A 16,459-nucleotide genomic window follows, 5' to 3' on the forward strand; every position below is an offset into this window, starting at 1 on the left:
CTGAAATCCTTAAGGTCCTTTTCCCCCCATGTTTGGTTGAGGTAGGGATGGCCTTTCATTCCTTCTGGCTGGGAGGCATATATAGCCAGTGCATGTCAGAGACCAGAGACCCTGTTTTCCAGCCAAGTTACAAAGTAGTTCATACAGCTGAAGGTTCCAGCAACAAAGGCTGCTTTGAGGCCAGAGCTGCCTCTGGGCACAGCTAGCCACAATGGCCTTGGTCAAGCTGCTGGGAGGGGTGTAGACTGTCTGGGGATCTCTGAATGCAGGGTTGGGAATAGCAGGGTCTTTCAGATAGTTTTTCATATGCTTGGCAGACTAAGCTAAGAGAATGTAACAGAGCTGGGCAGAAGTTGTAGAGGATCCCTAGGAGACGCCAGTAGGTCTACCCAAGTTCTGACACCTGCCTGCTTGGACTGGGTATTCCAGTTGCCATGGGAACAGCATGTCATGGCACCAGCAAGCTGTGTCCGGGCAGTCATTCCCACTAAAGGGGTGTGATCAGGACAGGATGGATCTGATCCCTGCTCCTTTGGGCAGGAAACAACTAAGTCAGTAGTCAGTCAGAAATGCTGGGAAGGCTCACACAGGAAGACTAGGAAGCAGCAGGCAGGGATGTAGGGCTGCAAAGGTGATTTGGGAAAGGCACTATCACCAACAGAAGATTTAGGGAAGCATGTTACAAACTGTTTTGCTCTTGCAGAGGACCTAGGTTTGGTTTCCAGCTCTCACACTGAGCAGCTCACAATTGCCTGTGACTCCAGTTCTAGGACATCCCACTCCTCTGGCCTCCTGGGACACTTGCACTCAGGTGCACGTACCCCTCCCCCACCACATAATTAAAGAGACGTAATCAAGCAGATGGTGGAGGAGCCTGTTATTTGAGGACCATCAGGCAAGCTGAGAGTCAGCTGTCGTGGAGCCACTAATGAGACTGAGGACAAGCAGCCATGTCATTTTTACCATATGCTTCAGTGGAGAGTTCAAGAGATGCCAGTGTTCTGGCTCAAGTTTTGTTGGTCAGAGCAAGGGGAACACCTGCAGCTTCCTCTGCTGCTGTCTAGGCCTTAGCCCCTGGTGAAGCAGGAAGGGTGGCAGGTCCCAGGGACCTTAGCTATCTGGAGTCATGGAGACCTGTAAGACACCAGCATGTGGTGTGGTGGCACAGAGAATGAGGTGTGATGAGGAGGATACCCAACCCGACACTAGTCACATGGAAAGAAAGGCTTTTGACACATGCAGGGTAACAGCCTGATGATGGTTTCAAGTTGTTTATTTTTCTGTATAATACAGTCTCGGTGGTAGCAGAAATATGTGCACAAAACAATTCAGAGTTCAGAGTAAAAAAAAAAAAAATTCTAAGTTTATCCCATTGGGTATTTAATGTACATGGATTTCACAGCTCTAGTCCACCTGCACCCCTGTACCCCACATACAGCTGCTGTCTCCCAGTGACACTGGATGGGAAGCAGCTTTGGAGAGTCCTGGGCAGATGCCCAAGTTCCAGGCCAGGCAGAGGGAAGGCAAGAAAGAAAGGCTGAGGAAGCTGGCTCCACTGCTCCTCCCCAGTTAGGAGACACCACGGCCAGCCATTGACACTGGTCCACGTAGTCACGCGTACACAGGCACAGGAGGGCTACAGCTACTTTCTGCAGATGTACACCTGTAGCTCAGTGTACCTGCTTTTCCAGCAAGTCTGCCCATCCACAGACCCCATGACTCAGCTCGTCCTGCTGCGCCATTTCACAGCATGTCTGCTCACTCACCCTTCAGAAGGATCTCCAACACACTATCACCACAAAGCCTGGTCACAAATGTGTTGCAGCACATTAATATCCTAAGTCAGTGCTTGAAGTACCCAAATGGCGCTGCTCTGTCCGGCTGGGGCCATATGGCTGAGAGCTGTCGCCATGCAGCCAAAGGCCTCCAGTTAGGTGGGTTCTGAGCTATTGCACTATTGTCCTAAATTCTGCTTCCAATCATGGTTCAGAGTCCTAGTGAGAGCGTAAACAAAGATGAGAGAAATGTTACTCCACTTTAATATAGTCTGTAGTATCATATACATCGGTGCTCAGTAGTGAGACGTCCAGGCCTTCTGCCCCAGGGCAGTGGTCACAACAAAGCTCCACCGAGGGCCTGGCGCAGCCGCCTCCTGCAGTCCAGTGGTGAAGAGTGGAGTCATCCCATTCACACCCCAAGTTTCTTCTTCTGGTCAAAATAGGCATCGAACCTGGCTTGGGCATATTCCTGGGAGACAGAAAACACCTTGAGACTTGTGCCTCCACCTCTAAGTGCCTAGAGTGCTGCTGTGAACCACTATGCTAACAAAGACTGTATTTCTGGTGCCCTTCCTTGTTCTGAAGTCTGTTCTATCTAACAGCATCATCTGATCAAATCAGATTTTTAAAATTACATTTCACTTGTCAGGGAGTACTCACGCCACAGAGCATGTGTAGAGGTCAAGGAACAATTTGCAGGAGTCAGTTCTCTTTCCACCATGTGGGTACTAGATACTAGGTATCAGGAGGCTTGGTGGTAGATGCCTTTGCCTGCTGAGCCATCTCACTGACCCCCAAATCTGCTTTAAATATCCAAATTTCTCCTGTCGTTGCCTGATGGCATCATTACCAAACCTCCCACCTAAAGTACAGCCACCTTCATATGGGTGTGACCTGTCCCAAGAAAGAGTCAAGAACATAGACGGCCCTAGTGTTAGAGCAGATGACGACGGCCTGACTGACAACAATGGTACCAACCTTCAAGCTGAAGCTGGGGGTAACAAGTTGGAGTATGGAGTGGGGACAAGAATACAGCCTTATCATGGGAGGTATCACCTTTCTTCACTTAGTGTCCCTTGTGTCAAAAGGGCTGCAATCGAGTAGACAGACCAGTCCAGATTTTCCTCTGCCCCAGACTGCAGACCCAGCTAGGCTTGGCTGAAGCTGGCAAGCAGCACCTATGGCCCTCAAGTGAGGCAACTAGGATCAGCGAGAAGGGCTTCCAGAGCTACACTAACCTGTTGCTACCAAATGCCCTTGCCAAGCATTCACACACTACAGCTCTTACTTGCAGCCAAAAAAAATATTGCCCCTGAAACATACCATGTACCCGAATTCAATGGATGAAATCTTGGCCTGTACAATGGACCAAAGTCCCCAGAGGAAATGGGAGGCAAGGGCAAATCTGTAATCACAAGATTGAGAAGCACATAAGTCATGTAAGGTCAGTCAGGGAAGCAAAGAAGTCATGTTATACCCATGGCCATGCTACCAGGCATCTCTCTTATGCAGTAAGTGCTGCCTTGGCCCTTTTGTGGGGCCGTATAAAGACTGGACTCTTCCCACTTCTGACCACGGAAATGCTTACTGGTGTGAATACACCCAGCTGCCTGGCCAGGGCACACAGGGCACTGGGGTGGCCATGCTCTGCTACAGAGAATATACAGAACCACCAGCTGCCAGAAGCTCCTGAAAACCTGCCCTATGCACTCAGCAGGAAGCTGCTCCCTGAGCAGGAGACTTCTCTGACCCACTCACCCACACCTTCCTCTCCTGCTGACATGAGGACAACAGCAGATGAGTAGAGCCATGTCACCATCTCCAGCCTCAGTACAAAACACACCAACCACCACTGACTGGGAGCGGTTTTCCTTACCACAGAGCAAGGAGAAGCTTACCTGTTGACCTCAACCAGCATGTCTTCTTTTGTGGCGGACTGCTCTTCACTACTGAGGCTTTCAAAATCATTCTGGAATGCAGTCAAGTAACTGGAAATAAAATGGAGCTTAAAAAAGAATTAACTGCGTTAGGATAGATGATGGTTAAAACACTAACAGCTATGAACATGCTTATCACACAGGCTGCCAGAGTGAGAACAGCAAGGCCATGGTGCCTTCTGACCCTGACATCCACAGCATCTTTTCATTAGCTTTCATCAAATGGGGTTTACATAAAGTTCTACATGAGCATCACAAAATAACACAATTCAGGGAGACTGGAGCGATGGCTCAGTGGTTGAGCACTGGCTACTCTTGCAAAGGACTCAGATTTGGTTCCCAGCACCCACAGGGTAGCTTATGAGCTTCCCAAACTCTAGTCCCAGGGGATCCAATGCCCTCTCTGGCTTCTTTTTTTTTTTTTTTTTTTTTTTTTTTTTTGGTTTTTCGAGACAGGGTTTCTCTGTGTAGCTTTGCGCCTTTCCTGGGACTCACTTGGTAGCCCAGGCTGGCCTCGAACTCACAGAGATCCGCCTGGCTCTGCCTCCCGAGTGCTGGGATTAAAGGCGTGCGCCACCACCGCCCGGCCCTCTCTGGCTTCTGTAGGCACTGTATATACACAGTGAGCAGACATTCATGCAGAGTAAACACCCTTACACATAGTTCTAGTTCAAAACTAGAACTCCAGAAGGCCACACACTTTAAAGTATCTACAATGGATTAAAGAAAAAAAAAGCACTATATTACCTCAACATACACAGAGCTAATGTCTGACAGAGCCTCACACTCACACTATCTTTCTTCCTGTTTATTTATTTATGTGGGGATGGGGATCAAATCCAGGGCTCTGCACATGTTGGTCAAGCTCTTTCCTACTGAGACAGACATCCCCCACATCATCTTAACCATTCAGAAAAATGTAACTAGAAAGCAACTTCCTTAAACTGCACACATCTATGGTTTTAGCACTGTCTTGGACCACCACAATCTCCCCCTGGCTGGTACTCCCTCCCAGCTATTCTGATAGCTCTTAATTCTGGAGCTATTCACTCTATGGGCCCAATTTCTCTTCCACCTAAGCCTAGACTCAACGCTGTCACCTGTGCTCTGCTCCCCAACCCCAAGTAGAGCCACGATCCCCTATTTCTCCTGTTCCTCACACTTGGCTGCCTAGCTCTGGACACATTCCAGTTCATTCCCAACAGCCTTAAAATGTGACCAGAGCCGGGCGGTGGTGGCGCACGCCTTTAATCCCAGCACTCGGGAGGCAGAGCCAGGCGGATCTCTGTGAGTTCGAGGCCAGCCTGGGCTACCAAGTGAGTTCCAGGAAGAGGCGTAAAGCTACACAGAGAAACCCTGTCTCGAAAAACCAAAAAAAAAAAAAAAAAAAAAAGTGACCAGAAGAGAGTTATGACACTTCCTGACATCTTAGCAAGCTCCCATTTGAAAGGCCAGCCCTAGAATGGAGTCTGATTCCTGAAGCCTCTTTATAGGGCTCTTGGCTCCACATGGGCTCAAGATGCTCCTTGACTGACCTGCAGCAGTGGCTTGTTCATATCTGTCCTCACAGGAAGCAATCGAGCCACCATCCTGCAGCTGTGAAATTCTAGGTAAGTTTGTCCTGCTCGCCCCCGCCCTGCCCACTTTCAGGACCAAACCCCATCAAGTTAAACCCAGGCTTCAGAGATGAGCTGAGAAATGAGAGAATCCCAGGAAGAAATTCCCAGAAAAAAATGATTCTCCCTATAACCAGTATCCCCCACCTCCCCGCCCCCAAGATTCAGGATGGGAAAGGAACCACTCACAGCAAAGCTTTTCCTCCAGTTACACACAGGTTCATGAAATAAGCAGGATGCTCAGCCTACCCCACATGCCTAAGAAGTGGGGCTTTTGGCAAACATAGAGGAACCACAGGAAGCCTAATACCTCTCCGACTGAACCAGGTGTCTTACAGCACAGGAAGTAACCAAAAGATAGACTCAGATGTCCAGTATGTACTCCACATCAGCAGAACAAAATTATTGCCCAGTGGTGGCAGCGCACACCTTTAATCCCAGCACTCAGGAAGCAGAAGCAGGTGAATCTGTATGAGTTCCAGGCCAGCCTAGTCTACAGAGTGAGTTATATGATAGCCAGGGCTACACAGAAAAACCCTGTTTGAAAAAAACCCAAACCAAACCAAACCAAACGAAAAACTTACCACTATTATTTTTATTATTAGGATTGAACCCAGAGCCTCCTACATGCTACCACGTGCTTCCTTCCACTGATCTACAGCACTCTTTTTACTCGATGCATGGTATTGCTGTGTAGCCCAGGCTCACAATCCTCTTCCCCCTCTTCCTAAGCAGCCCCAGCCAAAATGATGTTTTTAACATGAGCAAAAGAGTTTTCCTAACTCTTCTTTGCCATAATTTAAGCAGAGCTATCATGGGGATGGGATGTGGCTAAGTAGAATGCTCATCCAGTTTGTAAGAGGCTCCGAGTTTAGTCCCTAGCAAAACACACATACAGACACTCTCTCTCCCCCTCTTTCTCTTTTAAATGAATATATGGAATTTTTTTTTTTTTTTTTTTTTTTTTTTTGGTTTTTCGAGACAGGGTTTCTCTGTGTAGCTTTGCGCCTTTCCTGGGACTCACTTGGTAGTCCAGGCTGGCCTCAAACTCACAGAGATCCGCCTGGCTCTGCCTCCCGAGTGCTGGGATTAAAGGCGTGCGCCACCACCGCCCGGCGGAATATTTTTTAATGAGTATGTGCCAGGGTTGGTGGTACAGGCCTTTAATCCCAGCACTCAGGAGTCAGAGGCCAGTAGATTTCTGAGTTCAAGGGCACCCTGGTCTACATAGCAAATTCAGGATAGCCAGGGCTACAGTGAGACCCTGTCTCACAAACAAAACAAAATAAATATAAGTAAAATACTAAAAAATGAGCATGTAACCCTAACTGCATAAAGCTAGCTCACACACAAAGCTAATTTATCAATACAAATGAGTCTCCTACCTGTTGTTTTCGGGTAGGATACTTCTGAATGTTTGCTCTGAAGAAAGGATACTTTTCATAGGTATAATCATACATCCATTCACAGAAATGATTTCCAATGTCAAATCCCCTGAAAGAGAAAACAGTGCAGGTAAGATGTGAGGTATGTTACAGGACCTGTAGGCTGCCTGAGCAGAAAGGAAAAATGCTGAATGGGGGCTGAGGAGAGGGCTCAATGCTGAAGAGCACTTGCTGCTTTTGCAGAGGACCCATGTCAGACAGCTCAGTTCCAGGTAATCTGGTGGCCTCTACAGGCCCTCAGCACTAGGCACACACACGATGTACATATATACTCATTAAAAAGCTGAATGACCTTTAAGTGGGTTCTCTGGTCCCCGAGGTAGGCTTCTGGAGCAGACAAGAGTGTGGCAGCTTTAATGCACAGAAGACAATTAGGTGAGCATCAGAACCATAGCAGACTGCAAACCAAAAGTGCTACCTGAATGCTACTTGGGCACCCGAGCACAATGCTTCCTTGGCAATCAGTACTCATGTCAAGAGAACCATCTTGGCAGTCCAGAGAGAGAGGCAAACTGCTTGTGAGTACCTGCTCCAACTACATGGGCAGGGTCTGTGCTGACCTGCCTCAGGGGAAACACCTTCTTTTCTGCTCTGTATGCTGTTTGTACCTATAACTGCTTTGTATCACAATAATGAAACTGTACTGAAATCAGCATTTGACTGTAACACATTACCTGTAATTGTAACTGCTGTATTCAAAGTCAATGAGCATCAGCTTCTGCTTTTCAGAATTCTCTTGGCCATCCAACAATAAGATATTACCTACAAAAGGTTTGGGCGACAAGACATTTACTTATTTATTTGTTTGTTTGTTTGTTAGTTTTGGTTTTTCAAGACAGGTTTGCTCTGTGTAAAAGTCCTAGCTGTCTTGGAACTTGCTTTGTAGACCAGGCTGGCCTTGAACTCACTTGAGATCTGCCAGCCTCTGCCTCCCAAGTGCTGGGATTACAGGTATGGGCCACCACCACCTGGCGACAAGACCTTTTTTAAACACAAGGCTCAAATCCTTGGGCAGCAGCAGAGCTGAGAGTGATTGTGGCCCTGAATGATTCAGCTTTGGTCCTAAAGACATCACAGGGGCAGACAGAGTAGTACAAGTTTTGTCATGATGACCTGACTCTAAGCAGGGAGGCTCCAAGACCACCTGTTCCCAGTCCCTGTCCTTCTGGGCACTCTACTTCCTATAGAACATAGCCAGACCCCTTACCACTGCCTGGAGCAGTACTTTCCAAAAACCTCACACAGTGTGTGTTAGAGTGCATCTGGTCTCCTTAACTCAACCTCCTGGAGCCATGGGACTGGGCTGCTGTCATCATCTGGCCAACTGGTGTCCAACTGATTTGTCCCTGCATACTGTTTCAACCCAAAAAGACCACAGACAATTGCCATGAGGTTTCTCCAGCAATGAGTCTAGGCAGGTGGGTGACTGACAGCCTGGTTGTGCCAGCCCATTTCCCTAGATCCCCCCACTGATGTGTTCAGCAGCTCAGGAGTGGGTGAGTGGGCCTGCAGTCCTATCCTTTGCTAACTCTGGCCACTCTCCCTCTCCCAAGGTTTCTAGTGGAGGTAGTTTCTAGGCTTTGCAGTATACTCCTGCTGCTTTCAAAAGCAAGGAAAATGAGACTAGGGTAGACACCCAAACTTGTACAACAAAATACATGCAAGCTGTCATTTCTATCCTCTCGACACTTGGCCATGACTCAGACAATTCTTCTCTCTGCTGCTGATGGTCTGCACACCTCATCCACCATCAGGACCAGATGGGTATGGTTAATGCGCCAAGCTGGTGCTGAAACTTCTATACCTTGCTCTACCCCACTAGTGGCCAAGCAATGATCCAACTAATCAGAAAAGTACTTTGGCTCAAATTAATGGCTTATAGATGAAGAGACTTCACAAGAAACTGATCTAGAACTAAAAAACTAGAGGTACAATTACCTAATCTCAAGATTTGGGGGCCAAGCTGGACAACATGCCAAGATGCAGTCTTGAAAACACAGAAGAGCTGAGCAGTAGTGAAGCATAGCTTTAATCCCAGCATTTAAGAGGCCGAGTCAGAAGGGTTTCTGTGGCTGAGACCAGCCTGGTCTACATAGTGAATTCCAGAACAGCCCGAGCTCCAGAGAAATCCTGTCTTGAAAACCCACAAAAAACCAAACAAACAACAAACCAAAACCAACACAGAATAACTATAGCCACCCATGACACCGCAGACGGAATGTCAAAGTAAGGCAGGCAGACAATGTAGGCAAAGGAGCTGGACGGCTGGGTGTTTTCTCAAACGATCCAGTCAAACTCTGCTGTGACAGCAGCGCCTTCACTGCGATGTTTCTCAAGAGAAGCAGTGTGAGCAAAGCTTTCGCTGTGTGTGCGCCTGTTCTTGGGAAGGTAGTTGGAGAGTAACATAGAGCCCATGTGATCTGGGCCTTCTTCTTTGCAGGCTAAAGAAGTAGAAATATCTACCATAAGGAGTTACACATCAACTGATGCATGTAGTTTCATTCCAGATCTTTCTATTATATAGATGTTAACATTATAAATACAACTAATACTCTACTCATTTTTTGAGATCTTGTTTTTCTTCCTATAATCCAGAAGAGTTTTCTTTCTTTCTTCCTTTCTTTTTTTTTTTTTTTTTTTTTTTTGAGACAGGGTTTCTCTGTGTAGTTTTGGTGCCTGTCCTGGATCTCGCTCTGTAGACCAGGCTGGCCTCGAACTCACAGAGATCTGCCTGGCTCTGCCTCCAGAGTGCTGGGATTAAAGGCGTGTGCCACCACCGCCCAGCTGAGGGTTTTCTTTAGTATAAAGTTACACTTGTGCTGCCATCTTGCATGCGTCATACACATTCATCAGTGGTCTTCTAAGTATAACATAAGCCTTATCTTTAGCATGCCATGGCAATTCTTACCTTCTTGACAGTCGTTATGACAAAATACAACTGGAGATTTAGTATACTGCAGCAATGACCTGGAAAAGAAAGCTCACTGTTAGCAACCTAGTTCAGTAAGGTGCACGCACACTCATGTGGCCAGCACAGAGCCAGCATTCTAACACAGCCCACACAGTCATATTCTGAAAACCATGCGTCTCGTGTGTCTCAGCAGAGAACCCAGCCAGCCTCTCTGTACTGCAAACTCTCCCCCACTGCTACTGCACACTCTCCTCATGCTGTCCATGCGTCTCGTGTGTCTCAGCAGAGAACCCGGCCAGCCTCTCTGTACTGCACACTCTCCTCATGCTGTCCTGGCACACACACACTGCTGCACATGAGCCTGCCCAAGGACTCAGAGTAGACGCCCCCAGAGTAGTTCCCTTCATAGCATGTATCAGAGCTAGACAGTTGCTTCCTGTCCAAATAAAGTCAGAGCTCTTTAAAGGTCTTGGGTACCATTTCCACTTGGCACAGCACATGCCTGCACCCAGGCTCACCAAGAGGACACAACAGAGGTTTCCATTCAGAAACCGATCTCAAGATTCTTTTTTGGGTTTTCAGACAGAGTTTCTCTGTGTAGCTCTGGCTGTCCTGTAACTTGCTATGCAGACCAGGCTGGCCCTGAACTCAGAGATCTGCCTGCCTCTGCCTCTAGAGTGGTGGGATTAAAGGCGTGCACCACCACCACCACCACCACCACCACCACCACCACCACCACCACCCAGCAGAATCTCAAGAATCTTTTTTTTTAATTTATTTTTATTTTATGTACATTGGTGTTTTGCCTGTGTGTGTGTGTGTGTGTGTGTGTGTGTGTGTGTGTGTGTGTGTGTGTGTCTGTGTGTCTGTGTGAGGGTGGGGGGTCCCCTGGAACTGGAGTTACAGACAGTTATGAGCTAATCTCTCCCGTCCCTAATCTCAAGATTCTTAATGTCTTCCAGTACTTAATTTTAGTCTCCCATCTCCCTGGTTTACTACCTCCACCCATCATTCACATCCTAGGCAAAGCCTCACTTGACCATCTACATTCAGGGCTAATGACTCTGTGACTAAGAACAAATACTTGCAGATGATGTTGAATTAAGATTTGAAAATAGCCGGGCAATGGTGGCGCAAGCCTTTAATCCCAGCACTCGGGGGGCAGAGCCAGGCGGATCTCTGTGAGTTCGAGGCCAGCCTGGGCTACCAAGTTAGTCCCAGGAAAGGCGCAAAGCTACACAGAGAAACCCTGTCTCGAAAAAAACAAAATAAAACAAAACAAAAAAAAAAAGATTTGAAAATAAAAATAAAATCTTAAAAAGACAAACTTACCCCCCCACTCCAAAGCCAGGTGTGGTGGTGGTGGTGGTGGTGGTGGTGGTGGTGGTGGTGGTGGTGGTGGTGGTGGTGGTGGTGGTGCACACCTTTAATCCCAGCAGGGAGGCAGAGGCAGGCTGATTTCTGAGTATGAGGCCAGCCTGGTCTACAGAATGAGTTCCAGGCAGCCAAGGCTACAGAGAGAAACCCTGCCTCAGGAAGAAGTTAAAAAAAAAAAAAAAAGGCAGATTCCAATTCACCAGGACTTACTACTGAGAGAACATTTACTCTGTAGATGAGGAGCTTACCACCCCAGGGTAGATACACTCACCTCAGGTTCTCAAGCTCCAGAGGCAAGTTGTAATCGAGGAACTTGTGCAGTTGCTGCATTCTGGCCTCCCCACTGAATTTAAGTCTTAGCACTTGGTTCAGGTATCTGTCATAGGAGAGAAAAAGAGCAGAGCCAAGCTCAGCAGGTGCATTCTCAGGCCTCACCCAATCACCCAACTCCAGCCAGTCCCAGTCCCAAGGAATCCCTGTGCTCCAGGAAAGAGGGAAGGGATGATCGGACCTACAGTACTCAAGGAAGTTGGCTCTCCACCCAGCCAACAGCAATTTTGCAAACAAGTCTTTTTTCTTGGTCCAGAAATTGACTGATTCATGCAAGAAAGGCTTATCATGAGACACATCACAAGGGATGGTATGCACATCAATGAACCAAAAGGGGCCTCTGACCACCCTGACAGATGAAGGGAAGCACCCACTTCTGTTACTGCCAAAGACACAAGGTAAAAGAGATGGGAACCAAATAATCTCAACACTTACTTTTCCATTGTTCCAAAAAGCCATTTTGGCTCCTTATTGAATGGCATTTTCATTCCATGAAATGTGGCCATTTTCTCAGCTATTTCTGCAGAAATATCTGGTAAACATAATTCTTCAGTGTCCAATCGTCGGCTCTAAAACGGAAAAGGGATTCAGGAGCTGCCATTTACCCATGCCAACTAACAATTGTAATGAGACCACACCACATTAAAACCAAGAACGAGTCTGGGTAAGTTACTGAAGTCTCACCCAGTGCACACAATTTTCTTAAGAATGGGCATGTAGTCAGGCCTGGCAGTATTATACCTTTAATCCCAGTAACTCAAGAGCCAATGCAGGCAGATAAGTGAGTTAAAGGCCAGTCTGGTTTTACAGTGAGGCCCTGTTCTATAAAAAAGACACAGCATTACCACAGGTGATGACCCAGTAAGTTCCAGAGTACTCTACAGAGAGGAGTGGGGTATACAGAGAGGAGCAGGTCTATTTTATTAAGGACCTGAGGAAGTATTTCCTTTAATCAACTAGAAACACCATTCCTGTGACTTGTGGTCGCATCTCTATGGCTGCAGCTGGTGTCCTCACTTGTCAAAACTGATAGCTTGTCTTCAGTAGTCCTCAGTGCTCCATCAGTGAATATCCTAATTCTTCAGTAGTCCTCAGTGCTCGATCAGTGAATATCCTATTAGAGAAGCCGTAGGTTCAAGAGGGCTGCCAACTGCTCCTGCTGTGTCCTTAGCACCAAGGTTGAAATGGAGCAGACATGTGCCACACTATGTGGACATAAAGGTCAGACACTAAGCTGTAGACACTGTGCTGTCGCTGGCTCATCCTGACAGCCCTTCCACAGGGTGGTCTAGGAAATCCTTTGGCTTCTCCACACAAGCTGTACCCCTACAGGATTCAAGGTGGGGTCTCCCTGAAGGTACAAAGCAGCAGGCACAGGGCAGGGAGTGCTGCCCAGTTAGAGAAATCCTGCTCAAATTCTTGCTTCAAAGATATGAGCTAGGTGTGTGACTTCATTCCTCAGGGCCTCGTTTCCTGTTGCATTGGACAGGAACAACACTAAACTTGCTCACAGCTTCCAGGTGAAGGAGATGCTATCTAATCCAGTGTAAATCTCAACAGCTGAAGGTATTTGACACCTAGCACTAAGAACCATGCATGGAACTCAATCTCCTCGATTCTGGAATCTTCTCTACAGCATTTTCAACAAGCCGTGTTATTACATGGACGAGGAATCAGTTTCACTAATCAGACACTCAGGACTTCTGAGGACAGCTCACTCAGCTTTCAAAAATGCCACTATAGCCAGGGTGGTGGCACACACCTTTAATCCCAGCACTCAGGAGGCTGAGGTAGATGGATCTCTGTGGGCTTGAGGCCAGCCTGGCCAACAAAGAGAGTTCCAGGACAGCCAGGGCTCACAGAGTAACCCTGTCTTGAATAACAAAACAGAAAAGCTACTACAGTCACATAACACTTAGCAAAAGGAACACTCCTAGAAATGTGTCCTCAGGCTACTGCAACCATACAGTGTACTTAACAAAGCTAGGTAGTTTAAGCCCATTACACACTTAAACTGTGTTTTAACCTGTTGCTCCTAAGGCCACAAGGAGCAAAACAGTACAAGATTAAATCAAGCACAAGAGAAATGAAGCGACAAAGAGATTCAGGGCTACTCCTAAGCAGCTGCTGCCAGACTTACACAGAACACAACACACTCATTATAGGAAACTTCTCTGCTTGCTTTAAGACAACATCTCACTGTCTAGCCTGGAACTTAAGACACAGAGCAGGTTATGGTCTCCAAGTACACCTTTGCTTCCTGTGTGCTGGGATTAAAGATGTATCACCATGCCTAGCCTTCTTGCTTGTTTTATAGACAGGGTCTCAACTGTGTAGCTCAGGCTGGTCTCAAATTTGGAGTAATCCTTTTGCCTCAACCTGCTGGCATCACAGGTATGAGCCAATCTGGCTTAACATTTTTTTCTTTTCTTTTCCTTCTTTTTTTTTTTTCCTTTTGGTTTTTTGAAATAGGGTTTCTCTGTGTAGCTCTGGCTGTCCTGGAACTCACTATATAGACCAGGCTGGCCTCAAACCCAGAGATCTGCCTGCCTCTGCCTCCCAGGTGCTGGGATTAAAGGTGTGACCTGGCTGAAAATTAAAACCGGATCCTCGGAAGAGCACCAAGAGCTCATGCCTGCTGAGCTATCTCCCATTTACTATTTCTCACATTTATAAATCCTACATTTAATATTTCAAATGACAGGATTTTAGGCTTTTGCTGCTAGGAGGAACGGAATCCACCTCTTGCCTGTGATTTACATAATCTTACCGGGATAAACTGCTCCAGTCGGCCTTGGGGAAAGATGCCATAGAGTTTTGGCCCAAGTGACCTCTCTGCAAGAATGGCAAACATAACACTCTCCAGAACCATCGCCTCGGCCCCCTAGAACAGGTGTGAACAGAGCAGGTGTTAGTGTTTTCCTAGGCAGAAAGGGCTTTCTCAGGAGCAGGTTCCTCCAGGCCTCTAGGCCACTCTTTGGCATGGCATGGACAATGATTCTCAGCCCCCCCCCCCCACACACACTCTCCTCTTCCCCGCCCCCAACTTGTACAGGATCTAGCTCACAGCATTTTATATATATAGATGTTTAAAATTTAATTTAGGTCACTAGTTCCAAATATACAATTTTCCCTCCAAGTAAAGTTAAGAAGAAAAAGTTTTATAACCCAATGTTACACATTAATATTCTGTAAAAAATACTTTAAGACAAAAATTTGGTATCCTACTAAAAAAGTTGTGTTAACACTTTTTGTTTGCTTGTTTTGAGAAAATCTCAGATAGCCCAGACTGGCCATGAACTACCTATGTAGCAGATGATTCTCCTGCCTCTGCTGGGATTACAGGCATGTGCCACCATGCTCACTTTATTTTGTTACAGGGGACCCAACCCAGGACTTCTTACATGCTATGTAAGAACTCTACCAAGTGGAACTATATCCCCAGCCCCAACCTGTGCACAGTCCTAAATGTCTGTGGCTATTCCTATGCTTTTAGCATGTGAATGATATCTTTGGGAGACAGTGGGTTATCTGCTAACATAGGTCCTTTCTCATGTCAAACAATGCTTCCCAAAACAAGTTACTTTACAGTTACAAGCTGGCTTAAGGGCCTCTTTTATTGCTAAGGGCCACTGTTTTTACTGTGTCTATTTATTTTTTTACTATTATTTATTACTCAGCCTAACTTTTTAAGTCTCACCCTTGGCCTCTCAAAGACACTACCCTCCATTCTAATGAAGATGACCTGATTCTCCATTGAGTGTCAAGTGCACTTGAATGCTCCAAAGGTCTCCTGCCTAGTCTGCGGGTGCCAGGTTTTGAGTTTCAATTCTAACGACTATGCTAAATTCTCTATAAAACTGCTATGCTCTTTAGATTTATTTACTTTGTGTGTATGAGTGTTTCTATGCATAAATATATGTGCATAATGTGCATGGCCTGCTGCCTGAGGAAGTCAAAAGGCACTGGATCCTTTGGAAGTGGAGTTTTGGATGGTTGTAAGCCACTGAATAGATACTAGGAAGCGAACCTGGGTCCTCTGCAAGAGAAACAAATGCTCTTAACCACTGAGACATCTCTCCAGCCTCCTCCCTCCATTTTCTATCTTTAGTCATGGCTGTATAATAATTATGACTCAAAACCCATGCTTTTTTCCCAGTTGACAGTCATTCCTCAGTCACTCCCAAAACAGCAAATCAGGGCATGTGAGTTGTCATTTGTTAGAATGGTAAGGTGAAAAGGACCTTGACACTCACAAATAACATTACCCATTTATTCTCAGGTTCTAGTTCAGATTCCAGTACATTTCAAAAACTATTTTCTATATGCAGGCACTTACATTTCATGGAGTTGTTTCCCTCCTACTACCTTATTTATGGGGTCTGGAGCTCAAACTCAGGTGGCCAGACCTGTGTGCTAGTGCCTCTGCCCACTGAGTATCTCACTTGGCCCCAATTCCACACCAATAGGTGTGTCGCTCATTCTAAAAACACAACTCTTCTTCCTCCCAGCTCTCAGGTGATTCTGATCACCCTTTGTTAAGAAATGTGCTGTGGCCGGGCGGTGGTGGCTCACGCTTTTAATCCCAGGACTCGGGAGGCAGAGGCAGGTGGATCTTTGTGAGGTCGAGGCCAGCCTGGGCTACAGAGCGAGGTCCAGGAAACGCGCAAAGCTACACAGAGAAACCCTGTCTCGAAAAACTCGGAAAAAAAAAATGTGCTGTGGAGGAATGATCCCAGAAAAACATGCTTACAGCATTCATAATACAAAACTCAGGGGGGTTGGGGATTTAGCTCAGTGGTAGAGTACTTGCCTAGCAAGTGTAAGATCCTAGGCTTGGTCCTCAACTCCAAAGGTTTTTTTTTTTTTTAAACAAGGGCAAAAACTGAACTTAGAATCTGAGGTCAAGCTCATTGGACAATGGTAGACTGCTATAGTTAGTAAGACAAAAGAAAGAAAAGCTGTTTGCAAAGGTGTTAAAGTACACAAAGTCAGTCACTTCCCTGGTGTGTAAACAAGTGCTTGCTCCCAATTCCCCACAATTAGAGCTTACCTATAATCTTGT

The 16,459-nt window shown here is 46.6% G+C and overlaps 1 protein-coding gene across 3 annotated transcripts in view; it reads right to left on the reverse strand.

Moving 5' to 3' along the window:
* Positions 1–1,255: 1,255 nt before the first annotated feature.
* The window catches only part of Chka (choline kinase alpha), a 53,434-nt gene continuing 38,230 nt past the window's right edge, over positions 1,256–16,459 (reverse strand). For all 3 annotated transcript variants that reach the window (XM_052712223.1, XM_052712224.1, XM_052712225.1), the window contains 9 exons: positions 14,165–14,278; positions 11,830–11,963; positions 11,336–11,440; positions 9,685–9,743; positions 7,451–7,538; positions 6,717–6,825; positions 3,677–3,783; positions 3,102–3,183; positions 1,256–2,247 (listed from right to left, as the gene is read on the reverse strand). In XM_052712223.1, the coding sequence (XP_052568183.1) occupies positions 2,188–2,247; positions 3,102–3,183; positions 3,677–3,783; positions 6,717–6,825; positions 7,451–7,538; positions 9,685–9,743; positions 11,336–11,440; positions 11,830–11,963; positions 14,165–14,278 (858 nt within the window). In that variant the 3' untranslated portion in view covers positions 1,256–2,187. The remainder of the gene's footprint in view (positions 2,248–3,101; positions 3,184–3,676; positions 3,784–6,716; positions 6,826–7,450; positions 7,539–9,684; positions 9,744–11,335; positions 11,441–11,829; positions 11,964–14,164; positions 14,279–16,459) is intronic.

The sequence above is a fragment of the Peromyscus californicus genome, unplaced genomic scaffold (assembly GCF_007827085.1).
Source record: "Peromyscus californicus insignis strain IS unplaced genomic scaffold, ASM782708v3 Scaffold_4__1_contigs__length_199733344, whole genome shotgun sequence".
Taxonomy (NCBI): Eukaryota; Metazoa; Chordata; class Mammalia; order Rodentia; family Cricetidae; genus Peromyscus; species Peromyscus californicus.